General features: G+C 45.8%; 1 protein-coding gene across 3 annotated transcripts in view; it reads right to left on the reverse strand.

The window, feature by feature from the left end:
• The window catches only part of DIAPH2 (diaphanous related formin 2), a 2453123-nt gene that overhangs the window by 702106 nt on the left and 1731075 nt on the right, over positions 1–19942 (reverse strand). For all 3 annotated transcript variants that reach the window (XM_073642200.1, XM_073642202.1, XM_073642201.1), the window contains one exon: positions 18408–18533. In XM_073642200.1, coding sequence (XP_073498301.1) covers positions 18408–18533 — 126 coding nt within the window. The remainder of the gene's footprint in view (positions 1–18407; positions 18534–19942) is intronic.

Raw genomic sequence — 19942 nt, forward strand, 5'->3', positions numbered from 1 at the left:
TTCTTCAGATATTAACACTTTCTTTGCAGTTGGTGACACGTTTCGCCTTCAGTGATGTCAGACGTCCTCTGAGGCTCCTGCCCCAGAGAAAGCCCCATACAGCCGACCACAGGAGACACAATGCAGCCGCCATATAACCAGGGAAGACGGCGGAGGGGAGCGAATCCCAGGACCGTCTGAGCGGCAGCACGAGGCAGGCGTCAGAGAAAGGATCTGTCCCCCAAAGTACAGCGTATACAGGTGTGTAGGGCTCAGCCCGCATACCACGCATATCGGTAATACCGCTAATACACATTTTAGTTCTTTTGTTGCCACAAATATCATATGTAAATGAGGGGCTGTGGAGAAACAATATGGGGGCCAACGGCTCGGCGCACAATAACACCTCCACAATAAGCACAATAAGCATCATAGGCTCCATAGGCCGATCACCCCCTCATATCCTGACAGAACGAAAGTGACTGCTGCCTGCGATACAGATAATGGATAGATGATAGATAAAAGATAATAGATAATAGATAGATAGATAATAGATGATAGATAGATGACAGATGATAGATAATAGATAGATAGATAATAGATGATAGATAGATGATAGATAGATAATAGATAGATAATAGATAGATGATAGATAATAGATAGATAATAGATAGATAATAGATAGATAATAGATAGATAATAGATAGATAATAGATAATAGATAGATGATAGATGATAGATAATAGATAGATAATAGATGAGATAGATGATAGATAATAGATGATAGATAATAGATAGATGATAGATAGATAATAGATAGATGATAAATAATAGATGATAGATAATAGATAGATGATAGATAGATGATAGATAAAAGATAATAGATAATAGATAGATGATAGATAGATAATAGATAATAGATAATAGATGATAGATAGATAATAGATAGATGATAAATAATAGATGATAGATAGATAATAGATGATAGATAGATAGATAATAGATAGATGATAGATAGATGATAGATAATAGATAGATAATAGATAGATGATAGATAGATAATAGATAATAGATAGATAATAGATAGATGATAGATAATAGATAGATGATAGATAGATAATAGATAGATAGATAATAGATAGATAATAGATAGATGATAGATAGATGATAGATAATAGATAGATAATAGATAGATAATAGATAGAGGATAGATAGATAATAGATAGATAATAGATAATAGATAGATAATAGATAATAGATAGATGATAGATAATAGATAGATAATAGATAGATAATAGATAGATAATAGATAATAGATAGATAATAGATAGAGAATAGATAGATAATAGATGATAGATAATAGATAGATAGATAATAGATGATAGATAATAGATGATAGATAATAGATTGATAATAGATAGATAATAGATAGATAATAGATAGATAATAGATAGATAATAGATAGATGATAGATAGATGATAGATAGATAATAGATAGATGATAGATAGATAATAGATAGATAATAGATAGATAATAGATAGATAATAGATTGATAATAGATAGATAATAGATAGATGATAGATAGATGATAGATAGATGATAGATAATAGATAGATAATAGATAGATAATAGATAGATGACAGATAATAGATAGATAATAGATAATAGATAGATAATAGATAGATGACAGATAGATAATAGATAGATGATAGATAATAGATAGATAATAGATAGATAATAGATAGATGATAGATAATAGATAATAGATAGATAATAGATAGATGATAGATAGATAATAGATAGATAATAGATAGATAATAGATAGATGATAGATAGATAATAGATAGATGATAGATAATAGATAGATGATAGATAATAGATAGATAATAGATAATAGATAGATAATAGATAGATGATAGATAGATAATAGATAGATGATAGATAATAGATAGATAATAGATAGATGATAGATAATAGATAGATAATAGATAGATAATAGATAATAGATAGATAATAGATAGATGATAGATAGATAATAGATAGATAATAGATAGATAATAGATAGATAATAGATAATAGATTGATAATAGATAGATAATAGATAATAGATAGATAATAGATAATAGATAGATGATAGATAGATAATAGATAGATAATAGATAATAGATAGATAATAGATAGATGATAGATAGATAATAGATGATAGATAATAGATAATAGATAGATAATAGATAGATGATAGATAGATAATAGATAGATAATAGATAGATAATAGATAGATAATAGATAGATAATAGATGATAGATAATAGATAGATGATAGATAATAGATGATAGATAATAGATAGATAATAGATAGATGATAGATAATAGATAATAGATAGATAATAGATAGATGATAGATAGATAATAGATAGATGATAGATAATAGATAGATAATAGATAGATGATAGATAATAGATAGATAATAGATAGATAATAGATAATAGATAGATAATAGATAGATGATAGATAGATAATAGATAGATAATAGATAGATAATAGATAGATAATAGATAATAGATTGATAATAGATAGATAATAGATAATAGATAGATAATAGATAATAGATAGATGATAGATAGATAATAGATAGATAATAGATAGATGATAGATAGATAATAGATGATAGATAATAGATAATAGATAGATAATAGATAGATGATAGATAGATAATAGATAGATAATAGATAGATAATAGATAATAGATAGATAATAGATAGATAATAGATGATAGATAATAGATAGATGATAGATAATAGATGATAGATAATAGATAGATAATAGATAGATGATAGATAATAGATAATAGATAGATGATAGATAATAGATAGATGATAGATAATAGATAGATAATAGATAATAGATAGATGATAGATAGATGATAGATAATAGATAGATAATAGATAGAGGATAGATAGATAATAGATAGATAATAGATAGATAATAGATAATAGATAGATGATAGATAATAGATAGATAATAGATAGATGATAGATAGATGATAGATAATAGATAGATAATAGATAGATAATAGATAGAGGATAGATAGATAATAGATAGATAATAGATAATAGATAGATAATAGATGATAGATAATAGATAATAGATAGATAATAGATAATAGATAGATGATAGATAATAGATAGATAATAGATAGATAATAGATAATAGATAGATAATAGATAGATAATAGATAGAGAATAGATAGATAATAGATGATAGATAATAGATAGATAGATAATAGATGATAGATAATAGATGATAGATAATAGATGATAGATAATAGATAGATAATAGAAAGATAATAGATAGATGATAGATAGATGATAGATAGATAATAGATAGATGATAGATAGATAATAGATAGATGATAGATAGATGATAGATAGATAATAGATAGATAATAGATAGATAATAGATAGATAATAGATAATAGATTGATAATAGATAGATAATAGATAGATGATAGATAGATGATAGATAATAGATAGATAATAGATAGATGACAGATAATAGATAGATAATAGATAATAGATAGATAATAGATAGATGACAGATAGATAATAGATAGATGATAGATAATAGATAGATAATAGATAGATAATAGATAGATGATAGATAATAGATAGATAATAGATAGATGATAGATAGATAATAGATAGATAATAGATAGATAATAGATAGATAATAGATAGATGATAGATAGATAATAGATAGATGATAGATAATAGATAGATGATAGATAATAGATAGATAATAGATAGATAATAGATAGATAATAGATAGATGATAGATAATAGATAGATAATAGATAGATGATAGATAATAGATAGATAATAGATAGATAATAGATAATAGATAGATAATAGATAGATAATAGATAGATAATAGATAGATAATAGATAATAGATTGATAATAGATAGATAATAGATAATAGATAGATGATAGATAGATAATAGATAGATAATAGATAATAGATAGATAATAGATAGATGATAGATAGATAATAGATGATAGATAATAGATAATAGATAGATAATAGATAGATGATAGATAGATAATAGATAGATAATAGATAGATAATAGATAATAGATAGATAATAGATGATAGATAATAGATAGATGATAGATAATAGATGATAGATAATAGATAGATAATAGATAGATGATAGATAATAGATAATAGATAGATGATAGATAATAGATAGATGATAGATAGATAATAGATAATAGATAGATAATAGATAATAGATGATAGATAATAGATGATAGATAATAGATAGATGATAGATAATAGATGATAGATAATAGATAGATAATAGATAGATGATAGATAATAGATAGATGATAGATAGATGATAGATAGATAATAGATGATAGATAATAGATAATAGATAGATAATAGATAGATGATAGATAGATAATAGATAGATAATAGATAGATAATAGATAATAGATAGATAATAGATGATAGATAATAGATAGATGATAGATAATAGATGATAGATAATAGATAGATAATAGATAGATGATAGATAATAGATAATAGATAGATGATAGATAATAGATAGATGATAGATAGATGATAGATAGATAATAGATGATAGATAATAGATAATAGATAGATAATAGATAGATGATAGATAGATAATAGATAGATAATAGATAGATAATAGATAATAGATAGATAATAGATGATAGATAATAGATAGATGATAGATAATAGATGATAGATAATAGATAGATAATAGATAGATGATAGATGATAGATAATAGATAGATAATAGATAATAGATAGATAATAGATAATAGATAGATGATAGGCAGATGATATAATGCTGCCGCTTTTGCAGTGTGGCCCATGGTGGTCTTTGTCCCCGGCCCCCCTGTCACCAGGCTTTCTCTCCACCCGCCGCTGCTGAGAGATGCCGGCAGTCTCGGGGGAGTCTCGGGGGAGGCGGAGGGGTTAATACTGTATGTCTTTGTAAGTGAAGGTGGATTGGTCATATTGCAGCATTTATCCTTCTCGTGCGGCGTCATTAATATTATTTACAGCAGTGAGGACGGTGATCCATCAGCCGGGATCTCGGTGCATAAACATGACGGCTTAATCCCGGCTTCCAGAGTCCTCCATGAATATTTATCTGTGGCCCCGGATGCTGCAGCGCAGCGGCGGAGCTGTCACCGTGTGCGATGGAGAGATTGTGGCGTGTGCGAGCAGTCATCAGTCCATGCAGTCATCAGTCCATGCAGTCATCAGTCCATGCAGTCATCAGTCCACGCGGTCATCAGTCCACGCGGTCATCAGTCCACGCGGTCATCAGTCCACGCAGTCATCAGTCCATGCGGTCATCAGTCCACGCGGTCATCAGTCCACGCGGTCATCAGTCCACGCGGTCATCAGTCCACGCAGTCATCAGTCCACGCAGTCATCAGTCCACGCAGTCATCAGTCCACGCAGTCATCAGTCCACACTGTCATCAGTCCACGCGGTCATCAGTCCACGCGGTCATCAGTCCACGCAGTCATCAGTCCACGCAGTCATCAGTCCACGCGGTCATCAGTCCACGCGGTCATCAGTCCACGCGGTCATCAGTCCACGCAGTCATCAGTCCACGCAGTCATCAGTCCACACTGTCATCAGTCCACGCGGTCATCAGTCCACGCGGTCATCAGTCCACACTGTCATCAGTCCACGCAGTCATCAGTCCACGCAGTCATCAGTCCACGCAGTCATCAGTCCACGCGGTCATCAGTCCACGCAGTCATCAGTCCACGCGGTCATCAGTCCACGTGGTCATCAGTCCACACTGTCATCAGTCCACGCAGTCATCAGTCCACGCAGTCATCAGTCCACGCAGTCATCAGTCCACGCGGTCATCAGTCCACGCAGTCATCAGTCCACGCGGTCATCAGTCCACGTGGTCATCAGTCCACACTGTCATCAGTCCACGCGGTCATCAGTCCACGCGGTCATCAGTCCACGCGGTCATCAGTCCACGCGGTCATCAGTCCACGTGGTCATCAGTCCACACTGTCATCAGTCCACACTGTCATCAGTCCACACTGTCATCAGTCCACGCGTCATCCACTGATGAGTTATACATTGGATTTAAGGTCCCTGTAGGAAAGGTCTTCAATGGTGACCGGATGCAACGCACAGATGAGCACAAGGTGGAACAGACAACAAAACTATTTCTTGCTTTCGGTATGGTGGGAATTTGTGGAACTGAAGAAGCAGTCTGCACAACTTATGCCCATCACTAACCAACAAAGACGTTTGCAGAACCTGGGTTGGGACTGGACTATGTGTTGTTGCCGGCTGGGGTGGGATACACGTGCTACGGTGGTGATATGCATCATCTGGAGGCGCATGGACGGTGACTACAGACTATACTAGCAGGAGATGCAAAAGCTGTGGGCCAACCAGAAGTTGGGAAACAGTGAGTATCGCCTGGAACAGGGACAGTGGAACTTCCGATCCCGGGTTGGGATCTTGTGGACTGGGGGCAATATATTTTGGCCATCTGCCTGGAGTTGCGGTAAGACCATGGACGTAAGGAATAAAAAATAGTTGCATTGTTAACCTGCCTTGGTAATTATTACAACCCACAACCCCAGATCTTCACAATGAGCTTTACATGACTCCAGGGAACGCATGGCAATGTGCATGCTGATCTTATTGTGTGGCGCTCCACCTTGGCACCACTCCAGCAGACGTCCACACTGTACCGGCACCGGTGGAATTTTATCACAACGCCACGTGTACAATCACATATAATAGCTGAACAGTGAGCGCCGTATACTACTAGGGTCTGTTTATAGAATTACATGATTTTGTGCAGCATAATTGGCATTTGCCTAAACCACTTAAACTCGGTAATCAGGAGGGGTTCACATATTTTTTTGCCAGAACTAGATGTGTGTGAGTAAAGAGTAGATGTTATGGGATTTATGGTGGCGTGGTCTTTCTCCTACATTACAGCTTGGCCTCGTTACCTACGGGCACACGGCGGTGCCATTTGGCTCACAGTCTCACCATGAGAATCGCTGGGTTTTGCTTTTTTCTAGATGAGGCCGAGAGATTTAAAGACTTCAGAGACGGTTAAAGCTGAAATTTCAATACCCGAAATGCGTCGTGGAGTCTCTGCAGCCAATTCCTGCCCCTAAATCTCCCATTGCTGTTAAAAATGAAGGGCTGGTTGGATGCGGAGGGCTGAGCGCGAGCCAGATGGCTGTCGTACAAGTGGGTGGGATGCTCTTCAGGACACATGAACGTGTATCTGTCCCAGTGCAATGGCCTCAGCCAGGGCTCCGATCCGCCATCGCTCCATGGTTAATGCTGCACCTAACACTGCCTCCTAAGACACAGGACAACAGTCCGTCTATGTTAATCATCCCTCCATGTGTTCACAGCCAATGGACCAAACAAATGGAAGTGACATACAGGTCAGGACTGACTAAGGAAACATTACAGATGTAGCAGAGTTGGATTCGCTGGTCACACCTTACGGATAGCACAGTAGGTTACCCGGCCTAATACGGCAACATTGTGATAACCATGAGCTGCACCAAGCGATAAACTCAGCTCTGCTACATCTGGCTCTTCATATATATGGCCAAGAACATGCACTGACCAATGGTGGCCTAATAGCAAAATGATGCCCCACTACATGCCAGGACATGAGGACCCCCATTCTACATAGGGTGGTACAGCTCTCAGGTTTCACCCTGTTGTAAATAGGGAGGAGGATGACACATGTAAAAATCATTAATCGGGAAGAGCGATTCTCTCACTCCATGGGGGACATCCCTATATCAGTCTCACTCCATGGGGGACGTCCCTATAATCAGTCTCACTCCATGGGGGACGTCCCTATATCAGTCTCACTCCGCGGGGGACGTCCCTATAATCAGTCTCACTCCATGGGGGACGTCCCTATAATCAGTCTCAATTGGCGGGGGACGTCCCTATATCAGTCTCACTCTGTGGGGGACGTCCCTATATCAGTCTCACTCTGCGGGGGACATCCCTATATTATTCTAACTAAACAGGCAGGGGACGTCCTTATATTATTCTCGCTCCAAAGAGGACGTCCCTATATTATTCTCACTCCACGGGGAATGTCCCTATATTATTCTCACTCCATGGAGGACGTCCCTATATTATAATCACTCTGTGAGGGAAGTCCCTGTATTATTTCCACTCCGCAGGAGACATCCCTATATTATTCCCGCTGCACGGAGGACGTCCCTATATTATTATCACTCCGCGAGGGAAGTCCCTGTATTATTCTCGCTCCACAGAGGACGTCCCTATATTATTCTCACTTCACGGAGGACGTCCCTATATTATTCTCACTTCACAGAGGACGTCCCTATATTATTCTCGCTCCACAGAGGACGTCCCTATATTATTCTCGCTCCACAGAGGACGTCCCTATATTATTCTCGCTCCACAGAGGACGTCCCTATATTATTCTCGCTCCACAGAGGACGTCCCTATATTATTCTCGCTCCACAGAGAATGTCACTATATTATTCTCACTCCACGGGGAATGTCCCTATATTATAATCACTCTGTGAGGGAAGTCCCTGGATTATTTCCACTCCGCGAGGGAATCCCTGGATTATTATCACTCCGCGAGGGAAGTCCCTGTATTATTATCACTCCGCGAGGGAAGTCCCTGTATTATTTCCACTCCGTGGGGGACATCCTTATATTATTAACAATGAGTCACTTGATGTAGGTGGGAAACTATGTGACAAGTGCACGGGTGTAAACCACATGACTCCTGCCACAGGTGGGATTCTTCAGGGCCCCCCCAGACAATCTGTCCTAGGGCCCCACCAGCCATGTGCTATTGATAATACTGCAGTCTTCAGACCACATTCATGCAGCCGGTCTGGGGTGACTGTCGCCTCTGCGTCCCTACAGCTAGGCTCCTGTCTCCTGCACAGATTTCCTAAAAACTCACTGCCAATCTAGTATCAATTGTGAAATTTCCACTTTATCAGATTTCCGCCCGTCCCCAGGTCCTGCAATATTTTCTTCTGTAGGACCCGGAGCCTTCCATCACGGTGCGTGTAACTTTCCAGGAGAACGGTCAGATTGGGATTGGTCATTTTGCAGATGAGATTGTTTTTGATACTTTGTATCTTTGGCGGCATGATGGCTGCATCTTGTTGTAGCGCTCGGGCCGTCGCGATGCCTCATGTTTGCTCACTGCACCGGCCTGAGAGGGTCCTGCAGGGAGTGATTAATGGTCTGACATCTCCGCCCTTCTTCCCCAGACCCCTTCATGCATCCACAAGCCGTCTATGAAATGCCACAACTTGTCAATCTTCAGAGTAAACGTTCATGCGGAGAGGTGCAAGAAGCGCTCAAAAAAGGCAGCGGAATATCCGGCGAGTCGCCCTCATGTCCCGCTGTCACATGAAATATCCCTCGCTGTATATCCAATATACATAACATTTACCAAAGAATGAGAAAACATCTTCATGCCGAGCATTTTGCGCCCGTCCCCGGATATTATTTATGTACATTGATGAATAATGCATGGAGGATGCATGTCCTACACTCGTACGCCCGCCATACACCGCCATCATTCCCAGCCTTTAATGCAATCCGCTAATTCAAAGCGTGCGGGAGATCTATTGAAATGGGGTTTTGTGTTTCAGAAATCTTGAAATTTGCATTACAATAGAGGAAATATAAAAGTGTCAGCCTGTCTCCATGTCACTCAAGATCTAAATCAGGTGCATTTGGAAAATTAAAGAATTTCAAGAAAAATATAAAAGTTGACGGAGAAAAAAAAAAGAATATATATATATGAGCCATGGCTTATATGCAGGGAAATATTCGTTCAGCGCACGTATCGCTGGAGTACTGCGTCCGCTGGGAGTTATCCACACGCTGCGGATTCTGCAGCAAGTGTGAATAAGATGGAGAACAGCGGGAGATGGGCGACTCTGGGGTGCAGTGGACCGGATACTGGGGAACAGGTCGTATGGACCTGCAATACACCCCAACTCTGCAGTATCAAAAGTGAAGGCCATAGACTCAAGCATCGACCATCAATATCTGATTAGAAACTGCCCCCCACCCAAGTCTCCAAGTCTAAAGGGCCTGAGGTTTGCTCTCCCTTCTCCCCTTTTCTTGGCCCAGTTTCACCACCTACGCCTTCATAGCAATCCTCTAGGGCAGATCCCGTACAGAGTCACCGCACGGGGAGGAGATAATCTGGACAGAAATCTGGATAATGAGAAGCCGAGAAAATCAGCGACAAAATAATCCCAGCAAAACATGTCACCTGGAGCCACTGAGTGTCAGGAGTGCAAGGGTTAAAGATGAACAAAAGCGCGTGGGGATGGTGGCTCCTGGATGTGATGGTAGACGGCCATGCCGTGTGGATATCCAGCATCTCAGCAATAAGTAGGTCCGATGGCGGCCGTGGAAATACGAAAATAATGGAAAAGAGCTGAAAGGATGAGTATGGGCAGGGAATGGCAAACCCAGCGAGCGGATGGGGCCGCACGGCTACACCGAAACCAATAACCGTGGTGTCGAAGAAATTATTAAGAGGACATCCAATAGGGCGCACACTATCAATTCTGCAATCTTCTCATGCTTTGAGACGACCATGTTCTACAAGCCTAAAACATGACGCGTTTCGGACCCATCAGCTCCGAGTATAGTCTTGTCATTTGAGAAAGGAGTAAGACAGCTCCGAAACGCGTCATGCTCCTTTCTCTGGTAACATCTGCCTGCACAACAGTAACCGGTAAGTAGATCATCCCTCCGTTATTTCGCACACAAGGAAAATGGGGGTGAGGTTTCCCTCTGGACACCGCTGCTCGTCAGTAGGAACGTGTTCAGAAGGAGCTGGTGACCAGTTGGATTTATTCATTTTCTTCAAAGTCTAGAATGGCTGATAACAGTGAAGAATAGCTGTCATTCCATTACATATCACATAGAGATGAGGTAGATGACAGGTTCAGAGTCCCTTTAAGGATTGTAGTTATTAGTGACACAAATACTGACAGAGAAGATGTGATCTGTGAGTTTCATCTCTAATCCAGGATGCAGAGGAAAACAGACATTTATCAAGATCATCTAGAGCAGTGGGAAGCCGGGACGTGGAGAGAAGCCGGGATGTGGAGAGAAGCCGGAACGTGCAGAGAAGCCGGGACGTGGAGAGAAGCCGGGACATGGAGAGAAGCCGGAACGTGCAGAGAAGCCGGGACGTGGAGAGAAGCAGGAACGTGAAAAGCTGGAACCATGGAGAGAAGCCGGGACGTGGAGAGAAGCAGGAACGTGAAAAGCTGGAACCGTGGAGAGAAGCCAGGATGTGGAGAGAAGCCGGGACGTGGAGAGAAGCCAGCCGGGATGTGGAAAGAAGCCGGGACATGGAGAGAAGCCGGAAACTGCAGAGAAGCCGGGACGTGGAGAGAAGCCGGGATGTGCAGAGAAGCCGGGATGTGGAGAGAAGCCACGACGTGGAGAGAGGCCAGGACGTGGAGAGAAGCCGGAACGTGGAGAGAAGCCGGAACGTGGAGAGAAGCCGGGACATGGAGAGAAGCCGGAAAGTGCAGAGAAGCCGGGACATGGAGAGAAGCCAGGACATGGAGAGAAGCCGGAACGTGGAGAGAAGCCGGAACGTGGAGAGAAGCCGGAACGTGGAGAGAAGCCGGGACATGGAGAGAAACCGGGACATGGAGAGAAGCCGGAAAGTGCAGAGAAGCCGGGACATGGAGAGAAGCCAGGACGTGGAGAGAAGCCGGGACGTGGAGAAAAGCCGGGACGTGGAGAAAAGCCGGGACGTGGAGAAAAGCCGGGACGTGGAGAAAAGCCGGGACGTGGAGAAAAGCCGGGACGTGGAGAAAAGCCGGGACGTGGAGAGAAGCCGGGACATGGAGAGAAGCCGGAAAGTGGAGAGAAGCCGGGACGTGGAGAGAAGCCGGGACGTGGAGAGAAGCCGGGACGTGGAGAGAAGCCGGGACGTGGAGAGAAGCCGGGACGTGGAGAGAAGCCGGGACGTGGAGAGAAGCCGGGACGTGGAGAGAAGCCGGGACGTGGAGAGAAGCCGGGACGTGGAGAGAAGCCGGGACGTGGAGAGAAGCCGGGACGTGGAGAGAAGCCGGGACGTGGAGAGAAGCCGGGACGTGGAGAGAAGCCGGGACGTGGAGAGAAGCCGGGACGTGGAGAGAAGCCGGGACGTGGAGAGAAGCCGGGACGTGGAGAGAAGCCGGGACGTGGAGAGAAGCCGGAACGTGCAGAGAAGCCGGAACGTGCAGAGAAGCCGGGACGTGGAGAGAAGCAGGAACGTGAAAAGCTGGAACCGTGGAGAGAAGCCGGGACGTGGAGAGAAGCAGGAACGTGAAAAGCTGGAACCGTGGAGAGAAGCCAGGACGTGGAGAGAAGCCGGGACGTGGAGAGAAGCCGGAACGTGCAGAGAAGCCGGAACGTGCAGAGAAGCCGGGACGTGGAGAGAAGCAGGAACGTGAAAAGCTGGAACCGTGGAGAGAAGCCGGGACGTGGAGAGAAGCAGGAACGTGAAAAGCTGGAACCGTGGAGAGAAGCCAGGACGTGGAGAGAAGCCGGGACGTGGAAAGAAGCCGGGACATGGAGAGAAGCCGGAAAGTGCAGAGAAGCCGGGACGTGGAGAGAAGCCGGGATGTGGAGAGAGGCCAGGACGTGGAGAGAGGCCAGGACATGGAGAGAAGCCGGAACGTGGAGAGAAGCCGGAACGTGGAGAGAAGCCGGAACGTGGAGAGAAGCCGGGACATGGAGAGAAGCCGGAAAGTGCAGAGAAGCCGGAAAGTGCAGAGAAGCCGGGACATGGAGAGAAGCCGGAAAGTGCAGAGAAGCCGGAAAGTGCAGAGAAGCCGGGATGTGGAGAGAAGCCGGGACGTGGAGAGAAGCCGGGACATGGAGAGAAGCCGGGACATGGAGAGAAGCCGGGACATGGAGAGAAGCCGGGACATGGAGAGAAGCCGGGACATGGAGAGAAGCCGGGACATGGAGAGAAGCCGGGACATGGAGAGAAGCCGGGACATGGAGAGAAGCCGGGACATGGAGAGAAGCCGGGACGTGGAGAGAAGCCGGGACGTGCAGAGAAACCGGGACGTGGAGAGAAACCGGGACGTGGAGAGAAGCCGGGACGTGGAGAGAAGCCGGGACGTGGAGAGAAGCCGGGACGTGGAGAGAAGCCGGAAAGTGCAGAGAAGCCGGGACGTGGAGAGAAGCCGGGACGTGGAGAGAAGCCGGGACGTGGAGAGAAGCCGGGACGTGGAGAGAAGCCGGGACGTGCAGAGAAACCGGGACGTGGAGAGAAACCGGGACGTGGAGAGAAGCCGGAACGTGCAGAGAAACCGGGATGTGGAGAGAAGCCAGGACGTGGAGAGAGGCCAGGACATGGAGAGAAGCCAGGACATGGAGAGAAGCCGGAACGTGCAGAGAAACCGGGATGTGGAGAGAAGCCAGGACGTGGAGAGAAGCCGGGATGTGGAGAGAAGCCGGGATGTGGAGAGAAGCCGGAACGTGCAGAGAAACCGGGATGTGGAGAGAAGCCAGGACGTGGAGAAAAGCTGGAACCGTGGAGAGAAGCCGGGACATGGAGAGAGGCAGTAACGTGGAGAGAAGCCAGAACGTGCAGAGAAACCGGGACGTGGAGAGAAGCCAGAACGTGGAGAGAAGCCAGGACATGGAGAGAAGCCAGGACATGGAGAGAAGCAGGAACGTGCAGAGAAGCCAGAACGTGGAGAGAAGCCAGAACGTGGAGAGAAGCCGGGACATGGAGAGAAGCCGGGACATGGAGAGAAGCTGGAACCGTGGAGAGAAGCCGGGACGTGGAGAGAAGCTGGGACGTGGAGATAAGCTGGAACCGTGGAGAGAAGCCGGGACATGGAGAGAAGCTGGAACCATGGAGAGAAGCCGGGACGTGGAGAGAAGCCGGGACGTGGAGAGAAGCCAGAACGTGGAGAGAAGCCGGAACGTGGAGAGAAGCCAGAACGTGGAGAGAAGCAGGAACGTACAGAGAAGCAGGAACGTGGAGAGAAGCCAGAACGTGGAGAGAAGCCGGGACATGGAGAGAAGCTGGAACCGTGGAGAGAAGCCGGGACATGGAGAGAAGCTGGAACCATGGAGAGAAGCCGGGACGTGGAGAGAAGCCGGGACGTGGAGAGAAGCCAGAACGTGGAGAGAAGCCAGAACGTGGAGAGAAGCCGGAACGTGGAGAGAAGCCAGAACGTGCAGAGAAGCAGGAACGTGGAGAGAAGCCGGGACGTGGAGAGAAGCTGGAACCGTGGAGAGAAGCTGGAACCGTGGAGAGAAGCCGGGACGTGGAGAGAAGCCGGGACGTGGAGAGAAGCCAGGACGTGGAGAGAAGCCAGGACGTGGAGAGAAGTCGGGATGTGGAGAGAAGCCGGGACGTGGAGAGAAGCCGGGACGTGAAAAGCTGGAACCGTGGAGAGAAGCAGGGACGTGGAGAGAAGCCGGGATGTGGAGAGAAGCCGGGACGTGGAGAGAAGCCGGGACGTGGAGAGAAGCCGGGACGTGGAGAGAAGCCGGGACATGGAGAAAAGCCGGGACATGGAGAAAAGCCGGGACATGGAGAAAAGCCGGGACATGGAGAAAAGCCGGGACATGGAGAAAAGACGGGACATGGAGAAAAGACGGGACGTGGAGAGAAGCCGGGACGTGGAGAGAAGCCGGGACGTGAAAAGCTGGAACCGTGGAGAGAAGCAGGGACATGGAGAGAAGCCGGGATGTGGAGAGAAGCTGGAACCGTGGAGAGAAGCCGGGACGTGGAGAGAAGCCGGGACGTGGAGAGAAGCCGGGACGTGGAGAGAAGTCGGGATGTGGAGAGAAGCCGGGACGTGGAGAGAAGCCGGGACGTGAAAAGCTGGAACCGTGGAGAGAAGCCAGAACGTGGAGAAAAGACGGGACATGGAGAGAAGCCGGGATGTGGAGAGAAGCTGGAACCGTGGAGAGAAGCCGGGACGTGGAGAGAAGCCGGGACGTGGAGAGAAGCCGGGACGTGGAGAGAAGCCAGGACGTGGAGAGAAGTCGGGATGTGGAGAGAAGCCGGGACGTGGAGAGAAGCCGGGACGTGAAAAGCTGGAACCGTGGAGAGAAGCCAGAACGTGGAGAAAAGACGGGACATGGAGAAAAGACGGGACATGGAGAGAAGCCGGGACGTGGAGAGAAGCCGGGACGTGGAGAGAAGCCGGGACGTGAAAAGCTGGAACCGTGGAGAGAAGCAGGGACGTGGAGAGAAGCCGGGATGTGGAGAGAAGCCGGGACGTGGAGAGAAGCCGGGACGTGGAGAGAAGCCGGGACGTGGAGAGAAGCCGGGATGTGGAGAGAAGCCGGGATGTGGAGAGCTGGAACCGTGGAGAGAAGCCGGGACGTGGAGAGAAGCCGGGACGTAGAGAGAAGCCAGGACGTGGAGAGAAGCCAGGACGTGGAGAGAAGCCAGGACGTGGAGAGAAGCCGGGATGTGGAGAGAAGTTGGGACGTGGAGAGAAGCCAGAACGTGGAGAGAAGCCGGGATGTGGAGAGAAGCCGGGACGTGGAGAAAAGCTGGAACCATGGAGAAAAGCTGGAACCGTGGAGAGAAGCCAGGATGTGGAGAGAACCCGGGACGTGGAGAAAAGCTGGAACAATGGAGAAAAGCTGGAACAATGGAGAAAAGCTGGAACCGTGGAGAGAAGCTGGAACATGGAGAGAAGCCGGCACGTGGAGAGAAGCCGGGACGTGGAGAGAAGCCGGGATGTGGAGAGAAGTTGGGACATGGAAAGAAGCCAGAACGTGGAGAGAAGCCGGGACATGGAGAGAAGCCAGAACGTGGAGAGAAGCCGGGATGTGGAGAGAAGTTGGGACGTGGAGAAAAGCTGGAACCATGGAGAAAAGCTGGAACCGTGGAGAGAAGCCAGGATGTGGAGAAAAGCTGGAACCATGGAGAAAAGCTGGAACAGTGGAGAGAAGCTGGAACATGGAGAGAAGCTGGAACATGGAGAGAAGCCGGCACATGGAGAGAAGTCGGGAAGTGGAGAGAAGTAGGAACGTGCAGAGAAGCCGGGATGTGGAGAGAAGCCAGGACATGGAGAGAAGCCGGAACGTGCAGAGAAGCCGGGACATGGAGAGAAGCCGGGACGTGGAGATAAGTCAGGACGTGGAGAAAAGTTGGAACCGTGGAGAGAAGCCAGGATGTGGAGAGAAGCCGGGACATTGAGAAAAGCTGGAACCGTGGAGAAAAGCCGGGACGTGGAGAGAAGTCGGGACGTGCAGAAAAGCTGGAACAGTGGTGAGAAGCCAGGATGTGGAGAGAAGCCGGGACGTGGAGAGAAGCCGGGACGTGGAGAGAAGCCGGGACGTGGAGAGAAGCCGGGACGTGGAGAGAAGCCGGGACGTGGAGAGAAGCCAGAAAGTGGAGAGAAGCCGGGATGTGGAGAGAAGTCGGGACGTGGAGAAAAGCTGGAACCGTGGTGAGAAGTCGGGACGTGGAGAAAAGTAGGAACGTGCAGAGAAGCCGGGATGTGGAGAGAAGCAGGAACGTTCAGAGAAGACGGGACATGGAGAGAAGCCTGGACGTGGAGAGAAGCCAGAACGTGGAGAGAAGCCGGGATGTGGAGAGAAGTCGGGACGTGGAGAGAAGCTGGAACTGTGGTGAGAAGCCGGGATGTGGAGGGAAGCCGGGACGTGGAGAAAAGCTGGAACCATGGAGAAAAGCTGGAACCGTGGAGAGAAGCCGGGACATGGAGAGAAGTCGGGATGTGGAGAGAAGCAGGGATGTGGAGAGAAGCAGGGATGTGGAAAGAAGCCAGGATGTGGAGAGAAGCCGGGACATGGAGAGAAGTCGGGATGTGGAGAGAAGCAGGGATGTGGAAAGAAGCCAAGATGTGGAGAGAAGCGAGGACGTGGAAAGAAGCCGGGATGTGGAAAGAAGCCGGGACGTGGAGAGAAGCAGGGACGTGAAGAGAACCCAGGACTTGTAGAGAAGCCGGGACGTGGAGAGAAGCCAGAACGTGGAGAGAAGCCGTGATGTGAAGCCGGGACGTGAAGATAAGTCCGGATATGAAGAGAAGTAGAAACGTGCAGAGAAGCCAGGATGTGGAGAGAAGCCGAGACGCGGAGAGAAGACGGGACGTGCAGAGAAGCCGGGACGTGGAGAAAAGCTGAAAATGTCGAAAGAAGCTGGGACGTGGAGAGAAGTCGGTAAGCGGAGACTAGCCGGGATGTCAGCACTGCACAATGTATATATTACTGGATAATATGCTACAAAATGTCTACAAATGTCCATGATCAGAAACCAGATCACAGCTTATCACAGCAATCCACAGTATGGGCATATCTGTCTAATCAGATCACCACAGATCATCTACCGATCCACACAATCTGATATATGCATGTCTCCGAGAAGAACCAGGGGGAACGTTCTACTTGTGGACAGCGCCAGGGTGGTGTGGAGCAACTTACGAGACATCAATGCTCCCCTGGGAAACTACATAGGTAGATAGTCTTTCCACAGATCATTTGTCCAATCAGGTCACAGCAGGTGATCTACCGATTAACATGATCCAAATGTAAAAGAAAGTATCAATGTACACAATCGAAAGGGAACATTATAAACTGAGAAGCCGAGAACATAAATCATATAGAGGCAGCAGAGAAACAGTATAAAAACACAGCAAAAGTCCTGGGAACTAAGGTCTGATTACCTGGAAGGTCTGAGAAGCCGGCAGCTGTTTCCAGGGAAATATAATGCTGCAATTTAAAAACTGGAACAAAAACAACAGTGTGAAAAAGCAAAGTCACAGAGAAGATATGCGAGGAGCGAGATGGAATATTCTCACTTTTCTACCATTAATCCGGTTACATTATTGCCTCTTCTCCACTCATTGTATCTCTCCTCTTTTTATATATGCAATAAACAATACAACCTATAATTACACCTCTAATATAAAACTCCAGGAGAAGAGGGGATAAGATAAAAAACTGCAAAAAAGATATGAAAATAACAGAAGTAAATGAAAACTCCAGATACAAAGTGTGAACAAGTTGTAATTCTACAGATCCTCACGTTCGGCGTCAGCCCTCGCTGCATTTCAGGTGAAATTAACGCTGCATTTGCTTAAATATCTGATTGTAAGCAGATCCTCCGCCGCCTGCGCCGCGGCCGACGTGTAGATTGTTCCACATAGCCGCTGGCGTCTCTGGGATGGGACGCGACATCCCATATCCCCTAACACTACTCTCACCATCTCAGGTGTGAAATCAGACTGTCGCTGAGCTGTTAATTTCATGCTGTGTAAATATTTAACTCGTGTTTCTGCTTAATGTGAATGACCTAAAAAATGATAAAACTTCAATGAAAGGATATCGTCATTTTCTCCACAAACTTATCGCTGGGATTATCGGTTTTGGGGAAGTTTTTGATGTCACCTTCCAGGCGTTTGATCTGGTGATCCATGGCGTCCAGGCTGGCCTTCAGGTTCTGAGCAGAAACTACAAGAGAAAAGAAGAAAGACGTATTGATGAGATTCACTATCTACGTGCGCAGGAACTGCAGAGCCAGTTTTACCGAACCCCTCTGAGGCGTGGAGCACCGCTGACATGACGCAACTCACACGACAAAGAGTAAAGGAGGAGTCGCTGGACACCGCCGCAAAAACTGCCCAAAGCAAAGCAATCGCCCTACGTGGCGGACACTCACAGCAACCGTCTGAAGAACCAAATGTATCAAAGAGCAAGAGCGCCGGATACATCCTGGAATCTGGTCTCATTCTGTCTCATTCTAATAGATATATACACAGGGTCGAGCTGCGGTGCCAAGGGCCCACCAGTAACAATGACTCAGGGGCCACTGTTCAGCAACATGTGAATACCACCCTCACACACAAACGTCTCCTCTGCATCCATATAATAATAATGGCGGATTGTTGGATGAATAACGAGATGCTGCTGCTGTCTGTACATACAGAATCAATGTGCCAGCTGCTGCTCATGTACTGGGCAGCGGCTTACTGCTGCACAGCGGCCCACCGGGGGATTCACCGGTTTACCTGTGGGCCAGTCCAAGACTGCATCGATACAACAGGAACCGACGCATGGACTCATTAAAGGGAGTTTTTCTCCCCATCTGACCTGGAGACACAGCAGATAAGATACTTCATGGTTAGTCTTTTGATTGCTGGTGAGTAGCGCTGACACGCAGTAATAATAGATACAATCATTTACTATTTAACGTGATAACAACCTAATTTGATGTATAATTATTTTTCACCTATAATTTACATTTTTGCAGCTTTCACACATAAAGTGAGATTTTGGGTGAGAGGACGTGATGCAATCATTCATAATGTTAGAACTGTTACATGTTCACAGCACGAGACAAAGTAACACAGCGATAATAAAAACCCATCCTGAGCTTCCATCCACAGATCAGTGCCGGGCACAGCGGCCGAGGATAATAAAAAACCGTCCTCAGCTTCCATCCACAGATCAGTGCCGGTCACGGCGGCCGAGGATAATAAAAACCCGTCCTCAGCTTCCATCCACAGATCAGTGCTGGGCACGGCGGCCGAGGATAATAAAAACCCGTCCTCAGCTTCCATCCACAGATCAGTGCCGCGCATGGCGACCGAGGATAATAAAAACCCGTCCTCAGCTTCCATCCACAGATCAGTGTCGGGCACGGCGACCGAGGATAATAAAAACCCGTCCTCAGCTTCCATCCACAGATCAGTGCCGGGCACGGCGGCCGAGGATAATAAAAAACCGCCCTCAGCTTCCATCCACAGATCAGTGCCGGGCACCACGGCCGAGGATAATAAAAACCCGTCCTCAGCTTCCATCCACAGATCAGTGCCGGGCACGGCGGCCGAGGATAATAAAAACCCATCCTCAGCTTCCAT

The sequence above is a fragment of the Phyllobates terribilis genome, unplaced genomic scaffold (genome assembly GCF_046119375.1).
Source record: "Phyllobates terribilis strain yellow unplaced genomic scaffold, ASM4611937v1 Scaffold_7__3_contigs__length_470593459, whole genome shotgun sequence".
Lineage (NCBI taxonomy): Eukaryota > Metazoa > Chordata > Amphibia > Anura > Dendrobatidae > Phyllobates > Phyllobates terribilis.